Source organism: Lissotriton vulgaris, chromosome 1_1, assembly GCF_964263255.1.
Source record: "Lissotriton vulgaris chromosome 1_1, aLisVul1.2, whole genome shotgun sequence".
Lineage (NCBI taxonomy): Eukaryota > Metazoa > Chordata > Amphibia > Caudata > Salamandridae > Lissotriton > Lissotriton vulgaris.
This window is the reverse complement of record NC_141685.1, coordinates 439,177,641-439,194,660: the sequence shown is the minus strand read 5'-3', so window position 1 is coordinate 439,194,660 and position 17,020 is coordinate 439,177,641. Positions and strand designations below refer to the sequence as shown.

Sequence of the window (17,020 nt, the reverse complement as noted above, 5' to 3'; positions counted from 1 at the left end):
ACAAGTAATACATCCACAATTAACCTCACTGGGAACTAAAAACAACTTTGTAGCACCGGACTTTCACAGGGGAGCAAAGCGGAGCAGTCCAAGGCCTACTCCAGGGAGGTGGTGTGGGCTAGTAATCACCAATCACCGGTACATAACAATAACACTGTATACATGATTGTCCAGTCAGTACTTTTATAACGCTCACATTACCAAATACTGCACAATCATTTACAAATATATACATTGGAAGATGGAACATACCATAGATGACATTGCATGATGGCTCGTGGCCTCCTAGAGGGGTCACCCAAACATCACAAGTGAGTTCAGTCATTTGTTTTGTAATAAACACATTACATTCTCAGAAATCATTATCACTATTGTGATAATTAAAAAAAACATTGTAGTTGCAGTGAGCAATAAAACATTTGCAATTATTATGGAAACCCAATAAAGCATTTATCAGGAATAAACCTTGTGTTTGAGTATTCTTCTGTGGTTCTAATATCAAGCTGCAAATGTAAAAACAGTCCCTAGAGTGTATCACATGCAGAGGGTATCACATGGAAATAGCATTGCATTGCGACTATACAGTAAGCCCCTAGAAGGCGTACTAACAACAACATTACATTTGAGCATTTTCAGGAGTTCCTGAATGTTATCATACACATGGCCCATAGAGGACATAACATTCTCAGCTGAAGAGCAAATGCTCCAGCCACGGGAGTGCTTGAAAAGGCATTGAAATTGAGGGTAGGTGATAATTTTGGGGTCCCCAAGTTAAAGTGAGGACTCTGAAAGTACCTTTAGGCAAAAAGTGGGATCGAGCTGAAGTGATTGGTGGTGGTGCAGTCATTCTGTGGCCACAAAAAGCGGAGATATGAGCAGAAATTTATTCCAAATAACTGGGCCCCACAAAGGCGTTATGGGGCGATTTTGTTGAGGAGAAGTGAATAACATAGTATCAGATCTCTCGCTGAGCTTTGCGAGCCGTGAAGCCTTTTTTTTCCTATGCTTTAAGGGGTGTAGGGGTGCCCAATTCCACCCGGGCACCCCGAAAGCTTCACTTCCGTGTGGCATCCTTGGAAGCCCATTCCGGGCTGCCCCAGCCGGCTTCCCACATAGACCACACTGCAGTGTGTGGCCACAGGATCAGCAGTCCTTTCTCCCATGCACGCCCCAGTGAGGCAGGTCTTGTGCTGTATGGCAGCTGCAGTTGGGGAGTTTGCGGCAGCACTCACCTTTTCTTTTTTCCTCATCACCTCGGGCCCAGTGATGGGGTCCTGGGCCTCTTCCTGCTTTAGCGGGGGAGCATCGCAATCCCTCTGTGACTTCTTCCTCAGGTAAGGTATGTGGTCTTGGGCCCCCTACAAACCTTTGTGGGGGAGCGTGATAGTGCTCCTCTGCACTTGTCCTGTTTTCTCTTCTTGGTGGGATCGGGGGTCTTGGATTGTGGTCCTGGCCCCCTAAAACAGAAATACGCCAAGGGGATGGGTCCCTGGATGAAGAAATGAAACTGAAGTAGGGGCCCCACTCATGTACCGTCCCCCGGACCCTGGCCCACCCCAGGGGAATTTACCAGCAGGGCAGTGGAGCCTAATGCACTCTGAGGCAGAAAGGTCAAAGGCCATCAAACTTTAAAATCCATACCTCTGAGCCACGATGGGCCGATCTGTACAATCCTGAGCTCATTTTACTCCTGGAGATGAGCTCTATCCACCAGGTGTAGTTGCAGCAACTCTCCTCCCCTCCAAAGTGGTGCAATAATCAAGAAGATGGGTCTCCTGGCTCCCTGCACCAGCTTTACTCCTGGTCTTGCATTCTGTAGATAAGAGTCCAGGGCTTTCCCCCAGCTGGTCCTCAGTTGGTATAAGGGGCCCAGCCTCACTGGCCCTCAGAGAGACCCACTGGCCCTGGAGTCAATTGGACACAGGACCAAGGTCTCTGTCCAATTGACTCCAGGACCAGCAGGGGTTTCTCCTTCCAGTTCCCCTTGGTGGTCTCAGGATCCAGCAGCGAAGCGTAGAAAAACCGTCAGTTAAGAGAGAGTCTTTTCCTTGTGCAAGTGTTTTTAAAGGGAAGCATAAAGTTCCAGAAGACAGGCAACCCTGGCCAGTCCTATGGTGCCACATCACCTCTTCAACCCTGTCCCAACCCTCCTGTACAGCATGCTGGGACAGTCCAAGATGGTGTCATCTAGGAGCCTCTGGTCACATTGGCTTGGGGTCTCAGCTCCACCCCTCGCTAACATCACTGCCATGGACATGCACACTGGAATTTCAAAGAGAGGCCCCCTCTGGGTTGGTTTCAGTTGTCCAGGCAGTCCCCTTTGTTCAGTGGGCTTGAACAGGCCCATTCCTGGTACATCGTGACAGCTTAGTGATTGATTGAGAACATTCCAATCCCACCCCTGTCCTCATCAGGAGCTGGGATAACTAGTGCTAATTGCTCTTTTTGTGTGGGGTGTCATTTGTTCCTACAGCTTGAGAAAATGTAATTAACCTGGACACCGCATGTTGACACAAGGCCTGGTTCCTGGTTCTGAGCTGGACCAGGAAACTATGTACAATCTGAATGACCCATAGGATGTACAGTTATCATTTTGGAGCTTATATATTTGGTTTTCTTGTACTCTAATTCAAGATGTCAATTGTCTCTGTAGGCCAACAAGAAGTGAAACTACACTCTAATGCAGTTCCCACCCTATGTGTATAATGGGGTGCCACTACAGACAAAATAGTATAGCACACTGACTTTCTCTAATAGTGTACACTACCCTCATGATGCCTATCCCAGGTGAAATCCTAATCCTGCAGAGTCACGATAGCCAAGTGCCCCTTACCGCTTCGCATTGACCTTATCTTAAAAGGCGGACACTGGTGGTAAACACACACAGTCCATTTGCCATGTGATTACCGTGGGTGAGACACTGATAGTGAGACTCACCCACAGTAAAAAGTCCGAAACCGGGTGATCAGAAAACCTAAAAATTCCAGGTGCACGAAAGGGGCAAAGTCAGTGCAACAATGGTCAACATAGAGAGTCAGTATGATGGCGGGCCGACTTTGTGGTGGGGATCAGGACCGCCCGCCATGTATGCGGCAGTCCCTCACTCCAAATTTGGATGTGACTGCCACCATGGCAGTCACATCTTGCAATTTAACACTGTGCGGGTGCTGTTGACTGCAGCACCCGCCGCAATGTCAAAAATGCAGGTTGTGCATTTCACTGCACTATGTAGCAGGCACCACACGGTCCCTGCCACTTGGTGCAGTGAAATGTAGGGGGAATGTGCATCCACACCTCCCCCCAACACCAGGGGGCCTGCAATGGGCCCCCAAAACCAATCCCCGCCAGCCTTTCCATGGCAGTTTCACCCCCAAGGAAAGGCTGGCTGTAGCCAGCATCGTAATTTGGCAGACAGTGCCTGCTAGGCACGCCACCATTTTACGCATGCAGACCCCTCCGCCAGGCAATCGTGATGATTGCCTGTGGCGGTACCGTGGCGGGCGGTCTTTGCGCCCGCCACGATCGCGGTCTGGATCCGCCCACCATCCTAATCTGGTGGGCGGTGAATCGTGGTTCGATGGCGGAGGGATCGCCACAACACGCCTGGCGGTGGCAATCCTTTCACACTCTTAATCGGCCTCATAGTCCCATCTAAAAAAAAATTATTTTCCATCACATGATAACACTTAGGGCCAGACTTAGATCTCGGCGGATGGGTTACTCCATCACAATGATCACAGATCTCCGGTCCGCCGAAATATAAATGCCTTTGGATATAAAGGAATGTATATTTTGGTGGACAGGATATCCAACACCATTGTGACGGAGTAACCCATCCACTGATATCTAAATAAGGCCCTTAGTAAAATATAATGCCACAGTCATAGAAGAGTTCATATTAACATTCCAAAAATAGTTCAAACACGACTTCCAGAAATACTGCACTGTATTCCCAATGTCCTATAATACAATTCAAGGAAGCAACTGGTCTTTAGCAAAGGAAATCCTAGATCCACTTAGCAAGGTCCTGGCTTCAGCAACATTGTATCGCATTGTCTAACAAAGGTGCCATGGGCCACAAGAGGAGTTTTACCCAGATGTCCAACATGAATGCCATGTCACCATAGTACGTGAGAGTTTATGGCCAGCTGGGAAATATAGTTGGGTGTTGGGAGACTGTCACATAGTCTGCTCTCTTCTCATTTAAAACTTCCATATAGATAGTACAGAGACTCAAACCCCTTCGCACCAAGAGTGGCAAGTCCCAAGCATTAAGCAATACCTTCAGCCCTGCTTCCAGACAGGGTGTTATTGAAGGTGATGCGGGAGGGCAGCAGGACAAGGAAAGTGACATGGGTGGGTGAGGAGACTGGCAAAATGTGAGGTGATTGTTTTAAAAGAGTTGGTGGAAGAGGCAGAATATGCCTACATTCAAAGGACACCAGGAATATATTGTTTAATAATTACAGCTGGAGGAGGTAGGGAAAGTTAGGTCTTTTTGTGCATAGCTTCATATGAGTCCTCTGCTTCTGCAAAGTGATTCATGAGAACAGTAGGCCAGAGGAAGAGGAATCAGGAACCATATATAACATAAAAGTATATGTGGTTAATTCTCAACATCAAGTAATTTTATACCTCTGAGTTCCAAGGGAAGTCAAAGACAACTGTAGCTGGAAAATAGTTGCACCTTCTAGGAAGCCAATAGAATGTTATGATTTGAAGTCAATCATCTAAACATCAATATTTTTCACCTTGTAAGTTGGGCTGGAATACTTCTTCAGCGCGACTTTTGAGCCTGAGATGCCCCTGTAGTAGTGATTGTACACCTCAGGGCCACTCTTTTGAGGGTGGCTCTGACTTCCCCGTGGTGTGGCTGGTCACTTAGCGAAGTCCTGCCAGCAGGAAATACCTGGGAGCTGAGGCACACAGGTGCTCCAACGTCAGGGACGGATCATTTTAAACATACCTTTAGCTGTGCCCTTGTGAACACTCAGTCAGTGAGCAAACATGCCCAGGACCTATTCAATCTTCTGTCTGACTCTAAACCAGCCTGTCTCTTTCTGACAGAAACATGGCTTGGTGAGGCATCTGGGCCGGACATTGCCAATGCTCTGCCCCCTAATTACTTTATGTTAAGGAAAGACCGGAGCTCGGGCAGAGGCGGGGGCGTCTCTCTAGTGATAGACAGGCGCTTTAAATGCTCTATAATACCAACAGAGGACATTCAGGGGGCAGAAGCATTGGGATTCTGCTTGTTATTGTAACCAGCCCAATCCTGTGCGGGACTGTTGGTCTATAGACCTCCGGGCCCCATTGGATATTTCCATGAGGGACTCTATTCTGTGATCTCGTCACTGTGCGTGCAATTTAAACACTGCATACTCCTCGGCGATTTCAACATCCACTTTGATGATGTGGAGGCTGTAGATACGATCAAGCTTCTAGACTCCACTGAGCCTCTGGGCTTACTGCCCTACCTGGCGTTACCAACGCACAACAAGGGACATACGCTTTACCAAATTTTCTTTACCGCCCTCATTAGAGTTCCCCCCCCCTTTGCCATTACTTTGGTCGGACCATATGCTGGTGACCTTTGATATTCTGCATAAATCCGGCTCCACCATTAGGGATAAAGGGCATTCATCACAGATTCCCCGTGCCTTCCATAAAGTATCACCAGACATGATTGACCAATATCTGATGAACCACCCTTGTCTGCTGTCGGGTGACATAGAGGCAGATATTAATCTCTTCCAAATGTGGCCTGCACGCTGTTTGAAGGAGCTGGCGCTGCCCGAGCGGGCCTTTAAGGCCGCGTCCCGCGCTTCTGCTCAATGGTTTACCCCAGCGCTTAATTCCAGCCATAGGATTTGTAAGAAAGCAGAAAGAGCATGGAGAGTAAGCTATCTGGAACCTCTGAAGGATGCGTATAAGTACTGGATCAAGGCCTACCATAGGGAAATCTATCTGGAGAAAAAAGCCTACTTTGCCAGACGAATTGAGGAGGCCATCAACACCAGCAAAGAAGTTTTCTTGGTGGTGAAGGAATTTACTTCACCGGCCGCCACTACGCCCAAGTGCTCCTTTTCGGAACGTTGGGTATTCCAACTGGCAAGCTTCTTTGCGAATAAGATCACTATTATCCAGGATACTTTTCCAGCTGCGGAGGTAAGGGGGTGTGCATAATCCAGGACCTGGTACTCCTGTAGCGACCGCTGGACAGCCCATTCTGATGACTTTTCCCTCCATTGAGCCTCAATCCTCTCCGGAAATTTTGTCTAAAATGAGATCCGGCTCCCCGCTTGAATCATACCCAGCTAAGTTTTTAGCTAAAATCGCACATGTCGTCAATCCGATTGTCAATCCTATTCTCAATCGGTTGCTGGAAACGGGAATTATGCCGCAAGCATGGAAACAGGCGCTGGTTCTCCCCCTCCTAAAAAAGCCATGCCTAGACCCCAGTAGCCATGCCAATTATGGGCCTATTTCGCTGCTTCCGGTCCTGGCCAAGGTGACTGAAAAACATGTGAATTCTGTCCTGGCCGACTTTGTAGAGTCTCATGAGATCTTGCACTACACCCAGTCCGGTTTCAGGGCTAACCTGAGCACGGAATCGACACTGCTGGAGGTGTCAGAGGCCATCAAGGAAGTCCTAGATAATGGAGGGAAAGCACTTCTAGTGTTATTAGATCTTTCGGCGGCGTTTGACACCGTTCCCCATGACCGCCTCCTGGTAAGACTCTTGGAGATTGGTGTTCGGGGAACGGTGTTCAGATGGTTTGAGTCGTTTCTTTCCAACCGACAACAGACAGTCTGGGCTCCTCCGTACTCTGCTGCAGTGCCGCCTCTGGAGGTGGGAGTCCCTCAGGGGTCGATTTTGAGACCCATTCTTTTTAATATCTACATGTCCCCCCTCGCGGCACTGGCAGAGACTTTTGGCGCCCAGATTGTCTCGAACGCCGATGACACCAAGCTTCTCTTCACATGTGGTAGGAATATAGACTTTGATGGCGAAAGCATTAAGAGCTGTTTGGGCGCGGTATTTGCCTAGTTTCAACTAAATCAGCTGAAATGTAACTCCGACAAGTCTGAGCTCCTCTTCTTTGGGTGCCCCCGTGACCCCGGATGGAAGACCTGGTGGCCCGCAGGGATGCACCCTCCCTCTTCTGACTCCTCGGTAGCTAAGAATCTTGGAATCAAGATGGACAATTGTCTCTCATTGAATCCGCAGATTCTTGGTCTGGTTGGGCAGTGTTTTGGGATATTGAAAATGTTAAGGAAATTCCTCCCTCTCCTTTCTACTGCCCATAGGAAAATAACGGTGCAAGCCCTAATCGGATCGAGGTTGGATTATGCGAACGTACTCTACCTCGGCCTGCCAGAATATCTTTTGTCTTGTCTACAGGTAGTGCAGAACGCGGCGGCACGGGCAATTTTCGGCCTTGGCCGCAGTTCTCATGCCACCGGCCTTTTGAAGTCCCTTCACTGGCTCCCAATCCGGAAACGCATAAAGTTCAAAGCCCTTACCATTGCGCTTAAAGCCCTTCATGGTATTGGGGCTCTCTATCTGCAGATGAGAGCTGTCTTCCACCATCCATCCAGAGCCTTACGATCGGCTGCCTTGTCATTGGCCAGGGTCCCGGCAATTAGGCGCGCACAGACCGGGGGCCGATCCTTTAAATATCTGGTGCCGCAGGCCTGGAATGCGCTGCCACTCGCTCTGAGAAAAGAGCGAGAATTTAGCATCTTTCAGGAAAGAGCTTAAAACGTGGCTGTTTTGTCTCTAACTCCTCTTCTGCCGCCTGGGTTATGCTGTGTTAGGTCTGTTAGCGCCGGGACACTCTGCCTGAGTAGCTGAGCGCTCAATAAAACTCCCGATAACATAACATTACTTGTTCATAATAACATACATGTTTATAGGAGGTAAAGCACATGATCAAAAGTTTAAAAAACGACATAAAAAGAAGCAACATGGCAGAATGCCCTAGGTAAAAACTACTTTCCAAGCCTAACGTGTTTATTTTGGTCATTTCATTTAATAAGTGGTGGTACTTTTGCAACTGTTATGTTTGAATATGAATTAAAATGCCCTGCTCTGATACATTTCCCCAGGATTTGGTTATATACAATTTATCTTTTAAGTACAAAATGGTGGCACAGCTACTGCAGCTTTGAAATGGCAAGGGCAATGGTTCAAAATATAGTCTTCTGTGTGAATTCTTACTTTCATAATGTAATAATCTGTTCTTATCTGATTATCTCCAGGGGGCAAAGGCTTTATGTTCACAGTCCAAGATATTAAGGATGGAGTTGTAATTTATAATCATGATGACAGCGACACCACCAAGGATTACATAGTCTTCCGGATATCTGATGGAAAACACAGTATCAGGCACAAATTACCCATTAACATTCTTCCAAAAGACGACAGTCCTCCTTTTCTGGTAACCAATGTTGCCTTTGAACTTGCCGAGGGGGACACCATTCTTGTTGAAAATCACATGCTGTTGGCCTCTGATTTTGATTCAAGTGATGATTATATTCTTTACAAGATCACCAAACAACCTAAAGCTGGACAGTTAATCAAGAAGCACTTCACAGATATCACAGGTAATGAACTGCGTTTTGCTATACATGGATGTAAACTAACTATTAGCAAAATTAATTCAAGCTTAAATGATTGATCACCAGCATTCAAGCAGCCTAGAGTCTACAATGAAAAATTTACATTAGCTATTGTTGTTATATTGACATCTTTCCAAGTCATTTAGTATATTTTGCATTGTATAAACACCACACAGCAGGTTTGCCCTGGAGCACCCACTCCTTACATCAGGGAGCATATTAATTTACACATTCAAGTACATGCGAGTCAATTGCGCTCTGAGTATCAACAAATGTTTTGTGAATCTCAAATGCAATTTTATTTTAATAAAACTGTTGATTTATGAACAGAACAACTTCTTGGGGAGGCAAATGGCTTTGAGAATTTTCCTCCAAAACAGGCAAGGCTTCCAACTAGTTCTCTTTCTACAAATTAATTCATGTATTTCAAGAAATAAATTTGCACTATCACATGCAGTCATCACTATATGTGTTGTCAAGTACCCAGAGAAACCTCTTTTAGGTGTTACCTGCTTTAGAGGTCCCCGTTTGCCAACAAAATTCCACCCTGTGGGCATTTGGGTTATTTGTTAAAGGGGGGTGAAAACCCTACTCAAGCAACAACCACACACCTTGCAGGTGTGAACCACAAAAGTCACTTAATTAACCTTGTCTTAATCCTCAGGTAGTCTGGCACAATAGGAGTCAGGCTGAACTTAGAGGTACTGTGTTAAGTATTTATGCAGCAGATATAAAGTAAAAACACAACACAAGAAAAATCCCAGAATATTTTAGAAAAATAGAGAACAGTTTAATAAATAAAATCTAGTGAAAAACAGCGCCTAAAAAATCAAAGTGACAACTGCGGGTATCTGGTCGTGCAAAGTAAAAAGTTAATTTTGACAGCGATGGATCATTGTGCAGATTCATGAGGCGGATTGGACCTGGTCTCGGTTTACCTTGGGAATTTGAAGAATTTCATGGAAAAATTCCAGGAGAAGGTAGAATTCAGTGGGGCAAGGTAGCATGCTGCGACAGAGGAGTCTGCATTGCCAGGAAGCATTCGATCAGGTCTCGTTGAAGCTGTCAGCAAAGCTCAGAGTGGGGGAGGCAGGATGTCAAGGCCTGGAGGTCATCAATGGGAAACCTGTTGCTTATGAACCCGATGAATATTTTTGCCTTCGGAGTTAGACAACTTTTTAGAAATCTAAAACCTCCAGCGCATGAGGCTGCAAGCCGTAGCCGAAGAGAGCTCCACGAGCCTGGATACTATTGCATTGAGGTCTGCTGAAGAGGATTTGCTGCTGCAGAGTGAAACAAAGTGGGATAAACCCTTCAACCTGATTACAGATTTGAAGCTACTCGGGTACATCACGCCCTTACAGTAACCCCGCCCCATTATAAGTTTTTCAAAAAACAGGAGGGTAAAGGCTAAAGGTTTGTGGATGACCCTGCAGAAAGGGCTAAGTCCATACTTGTCAAGAGAAAGGGTGCGCAAGTAGTCCTTTTGCAGAAAACTTACCTTAATGTGGAAAGGAGTCTTAAAGAGAGGGCAGACACTTTACATAAAGTAGGCAGCTTACACTGGAGTGTCATTAATTTATATACAAACCAGAAAACCCTATATACACATGTTCCTAACCAGCATGTCACTTTGGACATGATTTACTGTCTCATGTCACTTCATGTCTTGGTGTTGCAAGCTGGACACCCCTGCAAGACCAATCGGATCATATTCTGTTGCTGATGGATTACAGATGGAGAGGGCAGAGATCCACCATTTCCTCTTGAAGACTGCAACCCTAAAAAAACATGTGTTCCAGGGTACAATAGGAGAGGTGATTAAACATTTTTTTAGAGACAGTTAAAAGCAGTGTCAAGGACATGGCAGAATTATGCTAGAAGAATTCCAATCTTACGTGTTCACAAGAGCAGTTGAGTGGTTGAATATAACCTTGCAAGAATTTGTATGGTCTTTACAGGATATAACCCAGGGTGCAGGCCTTACCTGAGGAGGTCAAGGATTACATTGAAAATGCAGCTGTAGACCCAATCCTCCCCGATCATCTTCATAGACTTGAGATGCCATTGACAGAAAGTCAGGACCCATGCAGCATATTTAGATATTCTAGCACCAAAGCTACTGAAGTGAACGAGGCTGACCGCGCAGAAGGAGTACTATCATCCCCCAATAACGAAGGTCTAAATAGTGTTTCTCCTAAATCTAGGTACAGAAGAGCTAAACATGACATCATAAACAGTCTAGTCTATATTGAACTCTGACTATAAGATATTAAGAAAAGCCATTAACAAGAAACTTCTTACTATGTTCCTCACAACATTCCATCCAATTTAGAGAGGATATATCCCTGACTGTAACACCTCCTGAAATATACAATGACTATTCCATGTCCCAGAGAAAACCCCTGACACACCACAGGCATAAATAGTGGATCTATACACTTGAAAAGGGAGAGCGCCTTTCACACAGTTAGCTAGATGTATATCTGTCTGCATATATACTGATTATGGTTGGGTAAAATAACAATAAAATGGTTGGAGGTGTTGTATGCTGGACCGATAGCCCGAGTTAGAGCAGGACGTATAATGTTGATCAGTAGCAGGTCATTAGAGTACTTGCCGTATATGCCCTTTAGTGCAATTAATATTCATATATGTTATGGACTCATTAGCTAAGTTCCTGCGGTCGAAAAAGCAGAGACTATGCAACGTACAGGGTGTTAGGCATACTCTGTCATTATACACCAACAGCAAACACAAACTTCTCTACCTAGAAGGAAATGATGACCACATCCTCATAATAACAATAATCTTGTATATTTTTGGTCACAAACTACAAATCTCTCTTTTAGAATGTGGAAATCGTGACAATTATAGGGAAATTGACTTGAAGTATTGCTACGAATCCCGATTTATGGAAAACTTAGTAAGTTGCCGAACCGAAGTACCAAAGTGCAATTTGGTAAAAAATGCCCACCAGCCCATAAAACCAGCCCACAAAAAACAAGAAGGCGTACACACTGACCTGATTGACTTGCCCTTCAGCCCTGTAGGACAGTTTGATCTCAACCACAGGTGGCACTTACTGACCTGTAAAGAAACCTCTTCACAAGATAATAATGAGTATGAATTCAGCTGAGACTTTCTCAGAATATTTTACCACTCTTACCTCTTAGCCCAGGTCCAAGAAGAGTTTATAAGTTAGAAGTTAGTGAACTTTTAACATTTCAAATCTGTAATGCATGCAGCGGCGGCTGGTAGGGAAAGGTGGCGGGTTAAAAAATAAAAAAGAAAGAAGGCTTACCTGCTCGTCACCAGTCGCCAGACGCTGCCTCTCCTCCATTGCAGGAAGCACCCAGGCCCGCCTAGCCAATCACGACGCTGCCTTACAGCAGCGTTGTGATTGGTCTGATCGCTGTGGTTCGGCGCTCAGAGAGAGTCTGGGAGGCTTGCTATGTTTCCCACCCAGGCTATGCAATACAGCCGGTGGAGACATGCAAAGTGCGCATGACTGTTTGCCCAGCCCAAGACGGCCGGCCAAACCGTCATCCCCACTTAGAGTGTGTTCACCATTCCTCCCCCTGGCCTTTGCTCTGCCCACTCCCGCCCCTACCCGCACCTAAGCAGGAAAATAAAAATAAAATAAATGATAATAACATTCCATTATTATCATTTTATTTTTATTCTGCACTGCTCTTAATGCATTGGGGCAATGCTACTCCTCTTTAGCAGAGGAGCCGTCGCTGAATGGATGAGAACGCTGGAACAAATTTGTATAGAGGCTTGTTGTACTGATAAAGACAACCAATGTTTCACTGCTATAATTATTGCTAAATGTTTCTATTCGAACAAAGTCATACTGTTTTAGGGGAAAAAAGAGCATTTTAATATAGATTATACATTGTGATTTTTTTTAATAAATCCTCTTAAATGTATATATATGTACATATATATGAAAATATACATTTATGTGTATGTATGAGCGTGAGTGTGTATATATATCCATATATATATGTGTATGTGTGTGTGTGTGTATAAATAAAAGAAGCCATATTCCTACCAGCCTGAAGTCTGTGCCTTCTTCGTTGGATGTCTCTAAGGAAGCAGGAATGTTTGTTCATATATATATATGTATATATATATATATATTCACTGAAAAAACCATAGGTTATAGACCATATATAGTTAGGAATTCGCATTTACAAAACCTTATTTTACTCACACAAAACCATTGAAATTCCATATATAGTTAGTTGCACTAACTATATATCGCGCACCCGCAATCCACTGCTGATGATGTCACATATTACATCATTCATGACATGGTCAGTGACATCACTGATGACATCACTGATGACATCTCAAATAACATCACTGATGACATCTCAAATGACATCACTGATGACATCACTGATGACATCTCATTTGACATCACTGATCACATCACTGATGATATCATTCATGTGATAATACGATGAACCTCTTCAGACTCTAATATAACCTTAGATACAATCAGTGTAAACAGACACTCACAGACTGTCACTCATCCATGGAGTTACTCACACACCTAGTCAGTCATGCAAAGAATCAATCACACCTCCATTTCCTCAACTATACAGTTATACAAACTTTACTTATTCAAACATATACTAACACATATTTACTCTCTTATACAATCCCTGATACAAGTTCACAATGATCCATACAGCCACTCACACATTCACTGGCTCTTATGCACAGTTATTTATATATGTCAACTCTCACATGTACTGTGTTTTACATATGTACTTACTTTGACATGTAGCACTGAGATATCCATTCACTCACCAATACACTCATGCACACAGTCAACCGCCCATACAGCTGTTTCCACATGCACTTTTGAAACCATACATCTAGTGAATCAACTGCTCACACATCTATGCACAGAGTCATACACCTCCCAGCCACCCACACACACACTCAGTCTCCCATACAAATACGTGGGCAACCAATCAATAACCCATATAGTTACTCATATAGCTACTTATCAACACATGCAACAGTTTACAGAACAACAGACATAATGATGCACAAATTAAGACAGTTTAGTCACTAACCCATGCACTCAGTGAGACGCATTTAATCACTCACTCATACAGTCAGTCATGCACCTACTAAATCCTTCATCCAGACACTTATACATCCACTCATTCTTCAATATGTAAGACATATTTTAACTTTACAGAAACATACAGTCACTGGATGTTGTCATCAGTGATGTCATCAGTGATGTCATTTGAGATGTCATCAGTGATGTCATCAGTGATGTCACTGACCATGTCATGAATGATGTAATATGCGACATCATCAGCAGTGGATTGCGGGTGCGCGATATATAGTTAGTGCAACTAACTATATATGGAATTTCAATGGCTTTGTGTGAGTAAAATAAGGTTTTGTAAATGCAAATTCCTAACTATATATGGTCTATATATAACCTATGGTTTTTTCAGTGAATTTTCTTGGTTTTGTAAATGCTAATTCCTAACTATATATGGTCTATAACCTATGGTTTTTTCAGTGAATTTTCAAGGTTTTGTAAATGCTAATTCCTAACTATATATGGTCTATAGCCTATGGTTTTTTCAGTGAATATATATATATACATACATATATAAACATATATCATCTGTATATCTATATAAATACAAACATAAATGCATGCATACATATACTTATATGCATACAGATGCATGTTATTTACATGAAAGTTGAAAAAACACTAATAAAAGCAAAGCTAAAAAGCCACCTCATTACAAACAGAATGGCTTTAACTTTAACGAGGGCGAGATCTATTGCATTTTCAATGCTTGTTTACTTTTGTTCCATCAAGAAGGCATTCAGATGTGTCACACATTTGCCATAAATTCTGAATGTTAGCACTCTAGTTGCACATTAGATCACTGTAGTAAAGCTACTGCTCACCAGGGACGTCTGCTGCTGGTATTCAAAGTGCATGTTTCAGTCTGCATGTCAGAATTTTTTTAATGAAATAGAAGAGGATTTGAGAAGTCACTCAAAATGATCCCTAATTTTTCTTTCTGAAGCACTAATCATACTTTCTATGGCAAAATTAACCCCCTCATGTTGTTCCTTTTTAAATTGAGTGTTTTCAGACTTACCACTTCATTCCAATCAAGATGGCTTCTGGTGTGCCATACTTTTGTCATAAGTAAGACTGTTAGCGCTCTAGTTGTTCTTTAGAACACTCTGGGACATTCTGTCATTGGGCTATACTTGGGGTACATCTGGGTGATATTTGGGCTACATTTAGGCTCTTTTGTCTCTGGTGGCCATCTTGGGAGACTGTATGTCAGATTTTTTTAATGAAATTGAAGAGGGTTTGAGAAGTCACTCAAAATGTGCCCTAATTTTTCTTTCTGCAGCACTAATCATAATTCATATGGCAAAATATACCCCCTCATTTTGTTCCTTTTTAAATTAAATGTTTTAAGAGTTACCACTTTATTCCAATCAAGATAGCTTCAGGTGTGCCATCCCTTTGTAATAAGTAGGACTGTTAGCGCTCTAGTTGTTCTTTAGAACACTCTGGGACATTCTGTCATTGGGCTATACTTGGGCTACATCTGGGTGATATTTGGGCTACATTTGGGCTCTTTTGTCTCTGGTGGCCATTTTGGGAGACTGCATGTCAGAATCTTTTAATGAAATAGAAAAGGATTTGAGAAGTCACTCAAAATGTGCCCTAATTTTTCATTCTGCAGCACTAATCATACTTTCTATGGCAAAATATACCCCCTCATGTTGTTTCTTTTTAAATTAAATGTTTTAAGAGTTACCACTTTATTCCAATCAAGATGGCTTCAGGTGTGCCATACCTTTGTAATAAGTAGGACTGTTAGCGCTCTAGTTGTTCTTTAGAACACTCTAGGAGGCTGCAGTAGAACACAAAGGAATCAACTGACAGTCTCTGTCCTTGTTGGATGTACATGTTTTACTGAGAATGTCAGACTTCATTTTCACATGACTGAGAAAGATAATGTGAATTTACAGAAAATATGCTTTCAGTTTAGCTTATAGATCCCCTTCCAAACCACTGTGGGAAAATCATGAGATATTAGTTTTCGTTCAAACCATATTCATGATATCACAGCAGAAGGTTTTTTCACATGGTAAAATCACCTTAGAACCCACCACAATTCCTAAAACGAGTATGGTACCATCAACAAATGATTTATAATGTAACTAAAGTCCTAAAACCCTCTATTAACTACAATGCTTTTTAATGAGGTGCTATCATGTATATTGGTCCCAAGATGGCTGCCAACACTTCTTGGATGAAGTGCTGACAGCCAATCAGATCAGATGTGTGGTTAGGCTCCGCCCAGATATATATCTTTTTTTGAACCTAAATTACTCAAAATCCACTGGAGCACATATATTGAGACCTAGCAAAGGCACATCGGGCTTACAGTCCCTACAATTTTGCCAAGTTTCGTGCAAATCCATTCAGCCGTTCGAGCTAAAAGTGAGGCCAACCGCCCTATGGAAATTAACATGGGAAAAACGCGTTTTGGGACCCCCCTTTTTTCTCGGCCCCCCCTTGATGAAACCCCCCCAAATTGTTAGGGGCTGCTCAGAAACACAATGTTCCATTTTCCTGAAAATTCCAGCCAATTCCGTCCACAAACGCCAAAGTTATTAGACATAGAATTTTCAAAAATCCCATAGAGAAAAAATCCTAACTTATATATACCTACTGGCGACCTCCAGTAGGTAATATATATATATATATATATATATATATATATATATATATATATATATTTATATATATATAGTGTGTGTGTGTGTATGTATCCTTGTGAATATATTTGTAACTTCTTGTATTTTCTAGGTGCCGTGGTATCTAGCTTTTTGCAGAGGGATCTTTTTCATGGCCTCATTCATTATCATCATCTTGGTGGAGAGATTTTCGAAGATACTTTTGAGTTCATCTTATCAGACAGCCACGACCCTCCAAATCTTTCAGAAACTCAGGTAAGTACAACAACCCCCTCTGGTCATTTGGTGATAGAATGACCTATGTTTAAGTACGAGAAATCTGAAATATATGGTCAGATGTGCAGTCATGAACAATCTCAGAAAAATGCACCACTGGTAGTCGGATATGTCTCTTAAAAGGTGGTAAAGGGTGCTTTGAAAAAGCATATCTATGTGTTATGAAGATGATATCAGTCTTTGTATTATATGTGGTGTGCATGAGAAAGGTCTCCCTCATTACATGAATATTGATTTACTTGTAAACAATTTTTTAAAGGGCTGCTCTCAAATGGACTATATGCCACTATGCCTAATACTTGAAGAGCACTTTATCAAGTTTAAAAAATCC

At 43.2% G+C, this 17,020-nt stretch overlaps 1 protein-coding gene across 1 annotated transcript in view; it reads left to right on the top strand.

The window, feature by feature from the left end:
* Positions 1–17,020, top strand: part of LOC147747319 (FRAS1-related extracellular matrix protein 1-like) — a 1,022,199-nt gene that overhangs the window by 132,703 nt on the left and 872,476 nt on the right. The window contains exons 8-9 of the mRNA XM_086953165.1: positions 8,266–8,610; positions 16,526–16,668. Coding sequence (XP_086809291.1) covers positions 8,266–8,610; positions 16,526–16,668 — 488 coding nt within the window. The remainder of the gene's footprint in view (positions 1–8,265; positions 8,611–16,525; positions 16,669–17,020) is intronic.